This window comes from Rhinolophus ferrumequinum, chromosome 25 (genome assembly GCF_004115265.2).
Source record: "Rhinolophus ferrumequinum isolate MPI-CBG mRhiFer1 chromosome 25, mRhiFer1_v1.p, whole genome shotgun sequence".
In the NCBI taxonomy this organism is placed as follows: domain Eukaryota; kingdom Metazoa; phylum Chordata; class Mammalia; order Chiroptera; family Rhinolophidae; genus Rhinolophus; species Rhinolophus ferrumequinum.
The window spans coordinates 25,280,039-25,297,227 of record NC_046308.1 but is presented as its reverse complement, the minus strand read 5'-3'; the positions used below and the strand labels follow the sequence as shown (position 1 = coordinate 25,297,227).

At 41.7% G+C, this 17,189-nt stretch overlaps 2 protein-coding genes across 8 annotated transcripts in view; one reads left to right on the top strand and one right to left on the bottom strand.

The window, feature by feature from the left end:
* Positions 1-2,006: 2,006 nt before the first annotated feature.
* MSANTD2 (Myb/SANT DNA binding domain containing 2) overlaps positions 2,007-17,189 on the top strand; it is a 29,492-nt gene continuing 14,309 nt past the window's right edge. For all 7 annotated transcript variants that reach the window (XM_033098018.1, XM_033098017.1, XM_033098024.1 and 4 more), the window contains exon 1: positions 2,007-2,752. In XM_033098018.1, the coding sequence (XP_032953909.1) occupies positions 2,030-2,752 (723 nt within the window). In that variant the 5' untranslated portion in view covers positions 2,007-2,029. The remainder of the gene's footprint in view (positions 2,753-17,189) is intronic.
* On the bottom strand, positions 8,972-10,729 carry LOC117017608 (endothelial cell-selective adhesion molecule-like). The gene is made up of 2 exons (XM_033098026.1): positions 9,440-10,729; positions 8,972-9,242 (listed from the first exon to the last, which is right to left on the bottom strand). Exons 1-2 carry the CDS (start codon positions 9,579-9,581, stop codon positions 8,992-8,994), a joined length of 393 nt encoding a protein of 130 aa, XP_032953917.1. The 5' UTR covers positions 9,582-10,729; the 3' UTR covers positions 8,972-8,991.

The window sequence follows — 17,189 nt, the reverse complement described above, 5'->3', positions numbered from 1 at the left end:
TGATTGACCTATGAAGTTTGAACAAGCACATCACACAAGCCTGGAACCCAGGATCAGCCGTGAGCTGACGTGACACATACATACGATCCTGGCTGCCTGTATCACAATGCCTCTATACTATGTACGCACTACACAGCAATAACTTCTGCATCATTGGCTTCGTTTTAACTTTAGGGTGTTACTGGAAATTTTATTTTTGAAACAACTTTTACTCATTAGGAAAAATGATGAGTGTGGGACTAAAGGGGGGGGTATACAAGTAATAATGTCTAGAAAGAGAAGTTTGTGGGGAGACTTCTCTGTCAACCCACTTTACATGTCTAGGAAGGCTTCCTGATCAGTCAGAGTTAATTTGAGAATCATCAGAATTAACAATAAAAGGAGGGAGGATTTTTTTTTAGGCTTGTGAGAAAAGGAGAGTGGGATAAGCAGTGATTTTAAAACTCTTTGGACCACTTCATGAATTAAATGTATAACCACTATGCTGTACACCTGAAACTAATATAACATTGAATGTCAACTGTAATTGAAAATAAATTAAAAAAGAAAACTCTTTGAAGTCTGATTTAGTATGTGATTTTGGCATGATTCTCCCTTTCATACACACAAAACGTGACATTAAAAAACTTACTGTTGGGCTGAATGAGAGTGAATTTACTTTGATAGATATCTGAGATTCCACTACAGCCCTTAAGACAACTGAAAACGAGAACATTGAACACCAGTGGTGGAAAGTGACAAAAGGAAGATTCTATTAAATCGAGTATAGGCAAAGTGAGATAATAGCTAGTGCTCACACAACATTAACTGTCAACTAGGCACCATTCTAAGGAGTTCCCTGTTATTACCTCACTTAATTCTCACAAGAACGCTGTGAGGTCATCCTCATCTTACAGATGATGGCACTGAGAGTTTGGTTAAGTTGGCTGAGATTACAGAACTGGAATTTGAAGCCCAGCATTCTGACTCTAGAATCCCATATTCTTAACCAAGGTGCTAGACTGTATCTTTTTCTTAGAAAAAGGGGAAGAGATAGTATAAATTCTGGAACTTCTTTTTATGTTTCTTCATACTGGTAGCTTAGAAACTATGGATGCATTTTAATATGGCATACGAAGATAATTATCTCTACTTCATCTTTATTGCTTATTCCTTTAGTTTTCCAACGACATTCTCGGTCCCTCTTAAGTTAAAAATGTAGCTGACCTCAGTTCTATTTTTTTTTAACCTATGTTTGCTACTTTAAAAAGTGTTGCATAGCTTATGCAAATTTGAAAAAAAAAATCTGCTGAGGTTTTTAAGTTAAAGGTCCAAGATAAACAATTAGATTTTTGGCTTTCAAGAGTATTGAAATACCTTACAGCTGCGTAATGGATTTGGTTCATTAAATTGCAGCACTTTAAGGAAAGAAGTAAGGAGTGTTCTACACTGACTAATACACTAATTATCATTGGTCACAAGAGCTGTCATAATCGAAGTCTTCTTTTTAATCTCTTTACACTGAAGAGTATGAAAAACAGTGGGAAAACAATTCAACTTCCAAATCAAGGAGAAGGGAGAATGGTATTGGAAAGTTAACTTTTCTGCTGGGCTCCGGAGTTCGAACATATGAAAGCTATAAACGAACTGCACAAACGCAGTAAGACATCTAATTCTTTTACAAACGGTCACACCCACTCAGACTGACTGCAAAATCTATCATAATTGGAAGCAGAGTTGCTGTTATTTAATGCGTTTGGGTTTCTTGAAAACCTACAGGTCACCTGCTTTTTAAAGCCTCCCCTCGAGATGCTCGCCCTCCAGCCCTGGCATCTCCCTGGATACACCTTCGGAGGCTCCCCGGCCTCCACCTGCACGTCGGCCCTGCGCTCGGGGCCGGGTTGAAGGAAGGGGCGGTGGAGCCGAAGCAGAGAGGAGCGCAATGGTCCAGTCCCCCTTAACCGCGGCCCCACGCGGCGCCCTCCCTCGCGGGGGCTGAGACTGAAGAGGAAGTGGGGAGGCTCCGCTCCGTCCGCGCAGCAGCACCCTCATGCCCCCGCCCTTCTCCTCGGCACCGGGCTCCGGCGCGCCCCCTCCGCGGCCCTCACCCCGGGAGAGGAGCGGGCGGCGCGGGCGGGCACGCGGAGAGAAGCCGCCGGGAGCGGTTGGCTTGCGCCCCGCAGCAGGTACCCCAAGACGCGCGCCCACCGGCCAGCCGGGCCCCAGGGCGACCCCGGAGACCGCGGCGGCCGGAAGCGCAGACGCGTCACTTCCGGGCGGTGCAGTGGCCGCCGCTAGGAAGATGGCTGCGCCCTGTGGCTCGGAGCGGCCCGCCAACTCGCCGCTCAAAATCCCGAAGATGGAGGTGCTCTCCCCGGCCTCTCCTGGTGGCCTTAGCGACGGGAACCCTTCGCTGTCCGATCCTTCCACGCCTCGGGGCGCCTCCCCGCTCGGGCCAGGCAGTGCGGCGGGCTCGGGGGCAGCGGCGTCCGGGGGTCTCGGGCTGGGGCTGGGGGGCCGCAGCGCCGCCTCGTCCTGGGGGGCCCCCGCCGCCGCCTGCCGCGGCATGTCGTGGACGCCGGCCGAGACCAACGCGCTCATCGCAGTGTGGGGCAACGAGCGGCTGGTGGAGGCGCGGTACCAGCAGCTGGAGGGAGCTGGCACGGTGTTCGGCAGCAAGGCCCCCGGGCCGGCCATGTACGAGCGCGTGTCCCGGGCCCTGGCCGAGCTGGGCTACGAGCGGACCCCGTCCCAGTGCCGGGAACGCATCAAGGTAACCGGCCGCCCGGCCCGGGGCTGCGAACCCGAGGCAGAGAGGAGGCGGGGAGCGGGCCTCGGGGGCGGGGCCGGTCCGAGTTCGGGGCTCCCTCCCGGGCCCGGAGGGCGACTCGCATCTCTCCGCTTTTTTCTTCTTTCCCTGGGAAGGAGGTTTTTTTCCAGATGGCCGCCAGCCCGTAGGTTTCCTGAGTTTGAAGTTGGGCGTGCCTGCCGCCGCCCCTCTTTCTTGCCAATGGAAGACGTTCCTGCGCTCTGAAGTTGGTGGTTTCTCCTTGTGTGCGCCGTGGGCGTCCCCGAGCCCGGGCGCCTCTCGCCCCACCGCCGCGGCCTCGCTTTGTTCCAGGCAGAGGGGCGCCCAGGCAGAGGCTTACGGTCCGGGGCGGGGTTGAGGAAGGGTAGCAGAGGGGGGCAGTGGGCCCCCAGTTTAGGAATTTTCAAATGAGTGCAGTGGTTGAGCCATGCAAAAAGCGCCTTCGGACGACTGGCTTTTGTGTCAATCGTCTTGCTTCTAACTTGAGCTGTGAAGGACAAGTAAGACTGGAGATGCTTTGGAGAATTGGAAAGGCTTGATTGCAGCCAGATAGTGCATTGTTATCATGGAGTTAGCTTGGCTGAGAGTTGGTTTGGAATTTGGAGTGTCGATGCCTCCAGAGTTTGATTGGCTTGAAGTATGTTTCTGACTAAGCTCCTTCATGAAAGCCAGCTTTTCCCTGCTTTAGTTATTGTGCCGGATGTGGTGACAAGTAAAGCTTTCAGTGTGCATCTGGCTATCCTGTGTACCTGAATGTTTAAATACAGAGGCTTAATTTGGGTTAGAAATTTTACCACCAGCCAGATTTGCTGTTTCTACTGATTTTTAATCTAGGCGTTCAGATTTGTATTGTAAGATGAAAGTGTTTCTGGAACACTGATTTGTGGAAGTGTTTTTTAAGTAAGAGAGTTCCTTTACCATAGTGTCTGCTAAAAGATCCTGGTAGTATTCTTTCAGCCATTTTCACAGAACTACTTGTTGTTCATAGTCATAATATCTGTGTATTTCTTTACTGGTAGGGATGGCATTTTTTGCCCAAACTCGTTGGGAATCGTAAGCATAGAAGCAAATGTGATCACTGAAATCATAACCTTAAACAATTATGAGATGGATATCCAAGAAATCCAGATTATATTAATGAACATACAAATACAACCTTAAAAAATTCTGAGAATCCCACACCCCTGAAAGCAAATCTTTAGATTCCAGTTTCAAAAATGCCGATTTAGAACAAATAACTCAGAAATTTCTTTCACTTTATTGTTTTGATGAGACTTGCAAAAAGAAATTCAGTAATCCTTTTTGCTTTTAGATTTTTCAAAATAGAAACGGAGGTTCACAGGGAAGAAACACCATTTGTGGTCTAATGTACATGAAATACCAACCAAAATTAAATTATGAAAACTCAGTAAATAATTTCTTCTAAGTTTGAAAGGAGGGAAGAGATACATAGGTAACTTCAGCTTTTTCATGAAACTTTCTGTTAGTTACAGTTTCAACATGTTGATGTAACAGCTTTCATCTCATCATCCCAAGGCATCAGAAAGCTTGAGTCTTATTCCAGCCTCTTAAGACCCTGACCACCTTCCTGAATAACCTCCAAGCACATCACTTCCGTTGTCTGGGTTGTCTGGACTGTGCCTCATTCCTCTTATCTGTACAATGGAAGTATTAAAATTGTAAATATTGAAATTGAATTAATAGCTCTTGGGTTTGCTACCAAAGTACAATTTTTACTATCCAGTGAACATGTATCTTTCTAAGTGCACAGGATTTTAACTTAAAATCAGATATAAACATTTGTTTATTGCTGCAGAGTTTCGTTTTGAAGTCTGACATGTCCTGTTATTGATATTTGTTCAGTCATTTGGATAAAATGGATGTGTTTGAGACTGTTCTGCACAGATTATTGTTTGGTTCTGATGCTTTGTTGCTTTTTGTTTGCCAGAAGAAAATTTGTCTGCTAACAATTCCAACCTAATTTTGGAGCCAGGTAAACAAATAGGTGGTTTTCTGTCTAGTCATTACATGATTTTGCTCCTTTTGTATAAGCCTTTTCTTTATATTTCCATTCACCAAATACTTGAGCACTTACTGTGTACAGAGCTGTCTGCTAGATGTTAGGATGAATAGAAATTGTAATATACCATCTGAGAGCTTCAGGGCAGTCAAAGTCTATATACACACATCAGAGTTAAAAAGCTATACAAGACAACCCACGGGATAGTATAGTTGATTAAGTGTCATATACTAAAATGACTTACTGTCATTACTAAAGCAGACAATAAGTGTGATGACTTCAAAAGAGGGAGAGATCTCATTACAGTCCACACTGTAGTAGTTGAAAGATCTCTCTAGACTTAGAAATCATGAAAGCATTCACTTCTGAAAGCATTCACATGCTATATATATTCACACTTCCGTCAGTTAATCTGATACACTGCAAAATTCATTCTCAAGTCCCATATTTTTGGGTTTTCTCTAAAAATTTGCCTCTTGAGTGTGGGCTTTATGTCTTTGAAACAGATGTATCCTTCTGGTTCTGCCTGAAGGTGAAATGCAAGGTGATTGCATGACCCAAAACACTTGTCTTTGCTGGCTCAATGCTGGTGCTCATCATATGGACTCAAAAGTAGTAGGGAGTTTTCTGCCCAGCAAACGTAATGATTAATTTTTTAGGGACATTGCTTAGATTTATTCATCAGTAATTGTCATAATGTTTGAAGTAAATTTCGTACGTTAGCAGACAAATCACAGTATAGTATATTTGGTCTTTTATTTTTGCTGTTAAGCCTTGTCATTATTTGTGAGAAACAATAGGGCAAAGATAACTTGGAGCCAAAAGATACCATTGTCCCTGTATAATCATTGTAATGGAGTCTGCCCACCTCTGAAGATTTTTCTCTGGTATTTGTAGACAAGACTTTCCCTTTGCGTTATCGTTGAAAGATTGCCAAGAAATATGGGATACTGCTCAGATAGTTCGTAAGAAAGATTCAGATTTGGTTCCTTCCTTTTTTTTTTTTTAAAGATTTATAGAGTTTAGTATCTTAAAAAAAAAAAAATACTCTTGTTTATTTAAGTATGTTTTTCCAGGACCCATCAGCTCCAAGTCAAGTAGTTGTTTCAATCTAGTTGTGGAGGGTGCAGCTCACAGTGGCGCATATGGGGATCGAACCAGCAACACTGTTGTCAAGAGCACCTCGCTCTAACCAACTGAGCTAACCTGCCGCCCCTTCTTCCGGTTGTTACATAGTCAGTTTCTGTTGTTCCCATGCCACTGTGACCCAAAAGCTTGTGTGTTCCAGTTCGCTTGTCTGCTTGTGAATCTGACAGGCTTGCTGTGTATCTTGCAAGTATACAGTCATGCACCACATGACAATGTTTTGGTCCACAGTGGACCACGTAGGACACTATATGGCCTATGTATATGATTAGGAGTACTAGGCTGTCGTAGGCTGTAGTGTGTAGTAGGCTGCACCGGGCTTGCGGAAGTGCACTCACTCCCACGTTTGCACAATGAGGAGGTTGCCTAGCAACGCCTTTCTCTGACCGTACCCCAGCATTGAGCTGTGCATGACTGTAGACTTAGGCTACCAACCATGCCCTTATATAGTGGTACCTCAGTTTTTGAACGTTTCCATTGACGAACATTTCGGTTTACAAACGCCGTAAACCCAGAAGTAAATGCTTTGGTTTTCGAACACGCCTCGGAAGTCGAACCTGTCACGTGGCTTCCGCTGAGTGCAAGATCCTGAGGCCGAGCTGTCGGCTGTTTTCAAACGTTTCAGAACTCGACCGGACTTCTGGAACGGATTACGTTCGAAAACCGAGGTAGCACGGTATTTAGGCTTTCAGTTTGGGAGGTTTGGGGTCTAACAAGCACATGTTGAAATGGTGACTGAATAGTCTTCTGAGTTTCTTTTTAATTAATTTAGTTTAAATAGCCACATGTTGTTAGTGGCTACTGCATTGAGCAGTGTAGGCAAAAAGTTGTCATTCAGAGTGTTGAAGAACTCTGTATATATGAAAGGATTCTCTTGGCTACCCACTCAAACTCTGTGGGGCTCAAGGTTCCCTTTTCTTGCCGTCCCTGTCACTTTACTCCTGAGTAGGAGGAACCTTGACAGAAGTCAAGAAAAATGGTCCACTGTTGTGGGAGGAAGCGCTTTTATTGCAAGGAATCAAGTATTATCACCTCAGCTGGCTGGGGCAAACCCATATTCTTGGTTCTCTAGGACAGTGCTGTCCAATGGAACTTTCTGTGATGATATGAGTTTTCTGTATCTGCCCTGTCCAACAGACATTGTGCAGTAACCACTAGCCACGGGTGGCTGTTGAGCACTTGAAATGTGGCTAGTGTGACCATGATAGTGATTTTTTAAATTTTATGTAATTTTAATTAAATTTAAGTAGCCATATGGCTAGTGGCTATTGTATTGGCCAGAACAGCTTGGAAATAATGGTCTTCAAACTTTTTTGCTTATGTACTCCCAAAAGAGTTTTGAAATCCATGTACTCTCTAGAACATTTTTAAGCTGACATTAAAATGGTTTCATCGTATGTTTGAAAGTTTACAGGATGTTAACAGGATGTAGGAAATACTAAATCTAGTGTGAGGTGAATGAGATGAAGCTTGCCTGTAAAATGTATTGAATAATGTACTCTGAATCTGAAAAATCCACCCAATGTTCTTATCTGTAGGTTTTATCAAATATATCTTGAAAATGTTGATGATCAGACAATATTCCACTTACATTTAAAAGAAACAATATTTGTAACTTATGTTGCTTTGGTTATTCTAAATTAATGACAGGAATCCCTACTGTTTTAAGGTTCCTTGATCAGTTATTAAAGGAGGCATATGGGCACCCCATTTGAAGACCACTGCTTTAGAACTCTGAGCATCTTTTCAATATCTTCTTGACTGGATTAGAGCGGCCCTTGAATTCCTCGGCCCTTAGGAAACAGGAAAGGTGTGGAGCTTCACTCTTGACTACAGTCCCAGTGTCTGGGGGAGGATATGGAGATCTTGCCCGTTCTCTTTAATCACACGCAATTGACAGATTCGTCTCAGGGTTTCTATAAATAGTAAGGTCTGATATAACAACTATATATTTTTTATCATGTACCAGCAAATAGTTTGAGTGCCTCCTGCAGTAGGCCCTACATATACAGCTGTGGACCACTTCCCATCAAGGTGTCCACCTTCCAGTGGAGGAGTCAGGCTACTAAAGCACCAGTTACAGTATTGAGAGCAAGCCCTGTGCATTGTGTTGCCATTACGCTCACGGTGTTACAGTCGCCCACGGCAAGGGTGTGCAGTAGGTTGTTAGGAGGTGGTCCTGAAGGTGAAGTGGGGCTGAAGGGAGTAGAGACAGATGGGCAGTTGGGGTAAAAAAGCCCAGGGGCAGGCAGCATAACTTAAAATGATGCGAACTGTAAAGACAGTAAAATATATTTTGTCCAAGAATCCAAAGCAGGAAAAATCCAAGTAATGCAGTTGTTCTAGAAAATTTGTAAGTGATCAGCTGTTTAAAAAGTCATGCCTTTCAATCAAAGGAAAAGGACCATGGTGAAGGTCTGATTTAGAAGCTACAGATGAACGGGTGGTGGTGTCGTAGAGAAGCATGCAAAAGGCTGGAGCAGACAATTTTGGGCTAACAGTATAGTGGACATACCAATTCTAGATAATTTACATGTTTGATAAATAGCTTTTATACTGTTGAATTGCAATTGTGCAAATATCCATTATATATCTTCCTCTTAAATTTATATGCTAGAAGGAAAAACCAAAGCAATGCATCTTTTTGAACATACACGAAGAAATGTATTTTACCCTGTGGCCTAGTACTCACATAGTGTATATGTGCAACTGAAACAAATACCACAAATAATCATGATTATAGCTCACACTTATGTAGCGTTTACTGTGTGCTATGCACTGTTCTAAATATTTTACAAATATTAACTTACTTAATCAACATAATGACACTGTACTTAACTATATGCAGTACACTCTGGTATGTTCTATTCTATTTGAACACAGGTAATCTAGCTCCTGGATCACTAGGCCATATGTACTCTTTAGCAGTATAGTTACACAGCAAGCGACAGCACCCAACATGTGGGTGCAGCTGGCAGGCTCTTTCTCCACGTCCCCACACCCTCCCCCACCCCCTCCTTTTCCTCCCTGGTACCTTTCAGCATTGCCTTCCCTTTTCACCCCAGTCCCGCTGGTACCTCTCATCGTCCCAGACCCCAGCTACAGTCTCAGCTGTCTCCGGAAGTCCCTCACCTAAAACTGGTGCAAAGAAAACCTGGGCAGATGGGGGTGGCCGCTCCCACTGGTACTGAGCAGCAGGCTTACTCCTCGGGGACTGGCAGCTCAGGGTCACGTTGGTCCCCACATGGGGCGCTCCCAGTAGGTGGCAGGATGGAGGAGCTGGTGGCACTGGGGGAGGGGACACTGGTTAAAAACTCACACCCAAGAGACCAACAGACACACACACACCCCCAACTCCCACACATATACCCTCTGTCACTGCATTTGCCCCTCCTCCAACCTTCACACTCAGCCATTTGGGGGAGAGACCTGCCTGACCTCCCCTGGGGGTGGGAGGTGTTGGAAAGTGTGTGCTTCTCACTTACCCAGTACATTGAGTTCTAAAGTTTTGCTGCTGTAGCCCCTGCTCAAGCCTTGACTGTCTTGCACATTCACAGAACAGCTGTAGGACCGGGAGTCTTTCTCCTGGAGGCCCTGCAGCCGCAGGGACACATTCCGGGAGGGCATGGAGTAGACCAGGGATACTCTGGGTTGGCTTGACACTGTTCCACCGATGTACGACAACACCTGGTGTGGGCATAACGCCTCCCCATTATTACATGCATGCACTGTGCCCGCAGGCTCAGCCAGTCCCCCTCCCCCAAACTGGCAATCCTCAGATACCCCTTATCTGCACCCAACCCCTCTAACCTGTACTCCCCTTTCAACTCCAACCCCCTCGCCACCCTCTCACCACCCCCGGGTCTTCTTCACCAGAACGGTTCTTGATTCCCTATACATTGTCTCTTCATCTTCCCCTTGCCGTGTTTACAGGCGGTCACAGCCCACTAAAATTGATTTCCCAACCCACTAATGGGTCATAACCTGCAGTTGGATAAAAGAGAATTAGAAGATAATGAGGAAGATCAAGTTTCTTCAGTCATTGGGCTCTTTTAGACTTAAGGTATCAAAACTCCAGAAATACCATCAATTTGGAACCCATCCTGTCCCGTATTATTCTAGTGAAATGTCTTATATATTATGTAGTTCTGGGCAGCTGGAGCATAGGGTTTGAAGGAAGAGAGTGAAAGGACATGGGAAGTGGTAAGAAATGAGACTGGAGACATAAACTAGAGGTCAGATGATGTGCTAAGGAGTTTGGACTTCAAAGAATTTTAAGCTGGGGAGTGACATGGTTAATCTTAAAGAGGTTCTAAAACTGGCTGTAATGTGGAAAATAAATTGGAAAGGGTAAGACTAGAAGCACAGAGATCATTTAGAGGCTTCTTGCAGTAAGCTAGACAAACGGTGAGATAAAACAGTGGCAATAAAAATGAATAGAAGAGAATCGATTTCAGATATATCAATATCAGTGGAGCTGTTTGGAGAATCTGAAAATTCTAATTTATAGGATTTGTTAGATCTTAACCTGTCACACAACTCAACTGTTTAGTGCTCTTCCAACTTACAGAGGATTCTTTGTTGTATCCTCAAGGATCATCACACTACTTCATAGCTTAGGTTTTTAGAGTTGGTTCTAGGACCCAGTGAGATCCAATAAAACACCACTTTAGGACAGTCCTGCCTCTGTTACCTCTTATGTATACTCTATACCAGGGGTGTCCAGACTTTTTTCAACGTTTTTCACCAAGGGCCATATGTGGTAAAACACACAAACAGCCGGGCCACTCACTCGAGGTGAAGTACGTATTGCCTCACCTGGTTTATTTAAGAAAACTAAATATATTTTTGGAATTTGCTGTGGGCCAATTAACAATGGATTGCGGGCCGCAGTTGGCCCGCGGGCCGCAGTTTGGACACCCCTGCTCTATACAGACAGACTCTTTCGCATTCTGATTTGCTCCCCAGTCTTCAGAAGGGGTTATCCTACCTTCTGTTTTTCCTTTTGTAACATTACCAGAGGGTAAGAACTAACGTTCAGATCTAAAATTTAAAATGTTAATTGTCACAGGGCACTCAAAAGTATATGGTCATATCACCAGGTTGAGGGTTTCCCCCTTTGGAAAGTTATATCTGTGTAATGTTTTTGAAAAATGGGAAAGAAAACTTCTCAAGTTTCAAATGCAAAGACCAGTATCATAAAGAGCTTTAGATTTTAAACAGCTGTTAGAATTGCTGTGATTATTAGGTACTCTTTAATTTCATTTCTGTTGTGGGGTTCATGCAATGTGTTCTGCCTGCTACTTGCCATTGCAAAAACTTCATTCAGTGTTCAAAATGAAGGCTTAATGAATCTGTGCCTTGTATGCATATGTTACAAATTACCTGGAGTTTGTAATCTATGCCGAGTATTCCTCCCCCTGCATTGTTCTGAATAATTGAGAAATGTCTACATATTGGAATAAGGCATGTATTTAAATCTGTATAATAATTCTTACCTATTTTTAGTTGAGAGAGTCGTTGAGAGCCAATGGGAAAAATTTTTTTTTCTTGGCACTAATCAAGTGAGTGTTATCTTGTCACTTAGTGGGATGTGTTGTTATTCCTTAGGAAAATACAAACCTGTGTTTATTCTCAGACATTTTAGGAATAACAGCCATCATTTTATTTTTACGTATGTGTTCTTGGCTGTATTCATAAATTACATATTTTGAGCTACCAAATAATACTTCATTCAATATAAATTGATACAGTAGAATGGAAGTTATTTATTTAGATATGTTTTCTAGTTGCATTTTCTCAGCCTATGTAAGACGACTTTGTTGTAATAGCCTGAATTTTTGAAACTCACAATATTGTTTCTCACTATCTACATTCATATTACTTCATTTATCCGAATAACTCAATTATGTTTGTAATTGATATTAATAAAACCAGAATAAAGTTTATATCTACCAAAAACTGCTTTTATTATTATTATTATTTTAAATTTGTAAATACTTTTCTCTAAGTCGAAAGAGCTGGTATATGATTTAGAAAGAAGAGTGTAATTGGTCAAAAAGTACCTCAACCTTATATTTGATCTCTCAACTACCATATGAAATCTTAAGGAATTCTTATTCATTTCATTTCATTCATTCATTCATTCATTTAGCAAAAATTTATTAAGCCACTTCTGCGTGCCAAGCATTGATTTAGGTGCTGGGAATACATCAGTGAACAAAACTGGGGAAAAACAAACAAACAAAACAACCCTGCCTTCAAAGAGCTGACATTCTGATAGAAAACAATATGGTATTTAAAATGTAGTAATTTAAAACAATAAACACAATTAGAAAACTTCTCGGATATGTCATTCCTTGATATCAGCCTTATTGACCTTAGAAAGTTTGAGCTCTCTTCTTTTCATTATGCACAAGAAATAGAAATTCATTTGCCTTTGCTTTATTGAGAATGATTTACATTTCATATTATGCCTTTGTATTGTGATGTGTCCAGTTGGCCCGCCACGCAGCAAAGTGCCACATTAGTATTCGTTCACTCATTAGACAATGAGCAGCCTGTGCCGGGTCCCAAAGATTCAGCAAAAGCAGGTAATGTTCCTTGACTTGTGCAAATTAGGTTCATAGGTGGACTTGAGAGATCAGAGTTGTGCTAATTTTAGAGCAGTGTAAATTGTTTTTCTTTATATAAGTATTATAAACCATATTACAAAATTAAGAGGAAAAATAAAGAGAAAAATTTTAACTTTAGCATCACCACATATCTATGAAACATTATTTTTTTTAAAGTGATGGTGACTCTGTTTTAACTCCATGCACCAAATTTCCATATACCAAAAACTGGATGAGAAGTCTGCATGCTTTTTGTAATATCGAACTCTAAGAAAATATATGGGTCACTGGAACTTCTTGTTTGATTCCTGCTGAGTTTTGCCTGCCTCCTGCTTCTTGTGAATAGTTGCCCAGTGAGCAAGGCTGAACCCTCACTCTGGGTTCCTGTTTTTCTCCCTTTGTTTATATGTCAGTATTTTAGGCACCTTATTCCTGCCATATAAACCTTTGAAAATTATTAAAGAGTTTTGGCTTTTTTTCTATAAAAGAAGTATGATCAAAAAGTTGAAGAAACTGTGATGATACAGCCAGGTGTTTCTGAAACTTGAGTAATGTGTAGGCAAAAATGTGTATATAACAATGTTACTTATTATGTAACAAACCTAAACCTACATATAGACGCCTTTTATAGAGCTCACATGTTAGCATACGAAAACAACTTTATAAAACACATTAAGTCCTAAGAAAAGAAAATCAAGCTAGTATTCCTTTAATATCGGAGGACAGCTTAGCTGAAACTTAATTGCTTTTTAAAACAAGATTCTGATACTGAGTGCTACAGTAAGGTTCTTTGAGTTTGTTAGTCTTGCCATGTACTTTGTAATAAAACTTTGCTACTATTTTTCTCTACTTGAACTAACCTTTGTTTATAAGGCACCTTGATCTCCATATAGTGTGACTGTCATTTTGTAATAATAATGGCTAACATTTACTGAGAGCAAGTTATTAGGCAGACACTTTTAAATGCACTACTTATATTTTTCATGTAACACAAATCTATGAATGAGGTAGTATTATTAGCCCTGCCTTACAGATGGAGAAGTTGAAGCACAAAGAGATTAATTTGTCTAATGTCACAAAGCTAGCAAGTGGGGAAGCTAGACTAAGCAGTCTGACTCCCTGTTCCTAACCACCTGATTATAATGCTCCCTTATGAATCATCAGCCTACCTTGATTAAATTTTGACAACTGAAATAGTATTTTGGCAACCGTGTGATCATAAACAGTCATAAATGCAATACCAAAATCACATAGCAGCACCCACCCAGAGGGACATCATTATGCTTATACATGGTTCTTACAGAAATGAAAACACAATTTTAAAAAATTCTTCCAGATTAATTCATGGTGTCCTAAGATTATAAACACAATGAGAAACATTGATTTTTGAAGTCCCATGGAAGAATTTAAAACATAAATAAAATTTTTATTATAGAAGACTTATTCAGTCATTCATTCAAGTCTTTTATAAATGATGGTATTTATTGCACTACCAACTCCTCTTAAAGGAAGTAAGTTTGAATTACAGAAGGAATAGAGTTACTTTTTGACAGTAAAAGCAGGTAAGGGTGTGGCTGACAAAGGATGCCAGGGAATGTCCCTTACCCTACGCCTGCCATTGTAACCTAATGTAAATGGTTTGGGTACTCTTCTCCTGAGAGATGATGGGGATGAGACAAAATACATGTACCTAAAATGTGAATTTTTGGGGGGTAAAATATGAAATAAATATACCCAAAAGGAAAGCTAAAAATAGCCTGTGAAGAAAGCTAAAAATAGAATCAGAAAATAAATCAATGCAGGGAGAATAGGAGTAATCCAGGAAAATATGGTTACTTCAGCTGTATATTAAAATGACTCCCAGCAACTGGCAAAAGGTAAATCCGGTGATTTTTCCATACTTTTCAATGTCAGCTGCTAAAGAGAAGCATACCAGGTCCTAGTTTTGAAACCTAAAACTTAACTCACATTAGACACACTCTGATATTGACCTTGGACAAGTTGTTACCTTGCTCGTAGTTCTCTTCTGTTAAATAAGGATGCGTCACACGTGTGATACACTGCCTAGACCCCACCTCCAGGAATGAGACACGGGTCAGGGGTCAGTCCCGTCCCTCCAGCTGCCTGGAGCGCTGGTTGATGATGGCTTCCGGTTGGATTCTTCCCAGGCACTTCTCTGTGCCCAAGGAAGCTGTCTCCCCCAAGGTTAGGCTCCCTCTCAGGTGGCAACCTGGATCCACTGAGTGGATCCAGTGCTGAAGTGCAAAGGTACAGCCTTCTTGCTTCAATTCAGGACAACTCTGAAGGATCATCCAAGTTCCGTCCCTCGCTCTGGGATAGGCTGACGCCTCTGCCCATCCTGTCCCTCTCAGTCGCACTAGTAAACCTGCATGCAGTCTCCTCAGGCTGTTTTGTGGGACCCTCTCTTAGCATTATTGTAAACATCAGGAATAATAATTGTAGACTGTTTAGACCAAATCTCAGCACCCAGTAGGCACTGAGAAAATGGTAGTTATAGTTTACCTTCGTTATACGGGACATTGAGCCACATGGGGAAAATGTTTGATTTCTGTAGAAGATACAGACATTTTTTCATATGACCATTGCTTTTAGCAATCTTTATAAAGGTAAGAATAAAATATAAAAATACTGCCAAATGAGCTACAAAAAGTGTTGATTGCCTGAATTTCTAACAGCTTTCTAAAGTTCAGGTTGCCCAAGAATAGATGCATAAACTTAAAACATGATTATTTTCAGGTTTTTCATAGGAAGGGTATGTGACAAAATATGAAGATGTATTCTTTCATGCACTTACGATTTGTAGTTTACACCATGTAAATGCAAAAAAAAAAAAGTTTTGAAGTAATTCAGTATTTACCCTTTTTTAAAAACAGTTGGCTGAATCTTGACTTAATGCTTGTATCCAGATATCTTGAAGGAGGATTTCTAATAACCTTACTTTTTAGATGATTTTATCCGTGTCAAGATTATTTCTTTTTTTAACCCACAACCAGATACATGAAATTTACTTAATGGAGAAATCTGTTATTATAGGTTATCTTTGCATTATAGATGGTAGTTTTTAGTAAGAAAATAACTACAAAACTGAGAGAATCACATGGTCATCATATGAAGGGAATAAAGCAGCCTACTGTTTGGGGAGGGGCAGGAACTTCTTTGCACAATTTCCTTTTTAGACATTAGTATCATGAATAGAAGAAAGTACCTTTGTGTTTGGGAAGCAACAGAGAATTGTAACGATAAAACTGTGTGACTTTTTTTGTAATTTGTGTGTGTGTACACATGTGCATGTGTAATTCTTCATTTTTAGACGTGGTTGATTGTGGAACAGTTAGTACGTAAGGCGGGGTGTTTGTAGGGGAGGAGTTAAAAGATGAGTGGTTCTCCCCTGCTGTCCTAGACATTTTAGATAATTCTCTTGAATGTGTTTTTTCAGTTACGACATACGAATAAAAGTTAACATTTTTAACATCATCCGAATACCAGCTTGAGGTGGTGCTCCAGGGTATGAAGTACTGAGAAAAAGATTCAACAGAGATGCTAGTGTAGCAACTTCAGAGGTGATGGAGGTCAGATAAAATCACCTTCAACCCAAGGCAGTTCTTCCCCAAACAACTGAGTTTTTCCCCCTTTTATGGGGAGGAAGTTCGAGACAAACAGTGTTGTTACCTGACAGTCTGATGACTGCATCCACCACCTGTTGCTGCTTATGTCTGAAGTAGTTAAGTAGTTCAGGATACCTGATTTTTTGACCTGTCTTCTTTTAAATAGAAAAGCACTTGAGGATTCCATGTCTAGAAGGATTCTTGTATCCCAGAGAAGCCCTGAAACATGACCACGCATGCTGGGTGTGGCTTTCATTGTGCCGCTGCCAGCAGGAGCTGTTGTCTGAGTACCTGTGATTTACCCACCGGTGTGATGTTAACAGCTTTATCGCCACACGAATATAGTTCCTTGAGCAATGGAAGATGTTTGTTTTTCACAATTAGTATTGTCCACCTTGAGGCAAGACCCTCAGCTGCTAGCACGGAGGGACCCAGACAAGTGAGGACTTAATACGCATTGAGCATCAAAATTTCCTGCATTATTTATAAGTTCTATGCAAGAATCTCTCCTTCATGAAGACAGTACTGACCAGTTATAATCACAAAAGTGAAGCGTTGATAGCCAGATTCGGAAGAAGTACAAGCTGGTAGAATTCAGCCCAGGGAGCCCGGAGCTCCAGAGAGGTAAGATCTCGGTTTCTGGTGGTCCTTCCGTTTGACCTTACAAAAATCCAGGAAACAATTCCAGTCTTTTTCCTTTTTTACCTTTGACAGAACTACTGTATATTTTTAATATTTATTTAGGTGGTAAGGCATAAGAAATAATAAAGTTTGGACAGAGCTGCAGAGCTCCATTTGGCAGGTGACACCTCCCCTCAAAGAAAAATATAACAAGAATGGCAGATACTTTTTTTTTTTTTTTTTTAGTTTCAGGTGCACAAGACAAAGTAATACTTAGACGTTTATCATTTATATTCCTCACACTGTGTGAACTCCCCTCCCCCATCCACTATCCCTCTGACATCGCACACAGCCATTGCATTTCCACTGTCTCT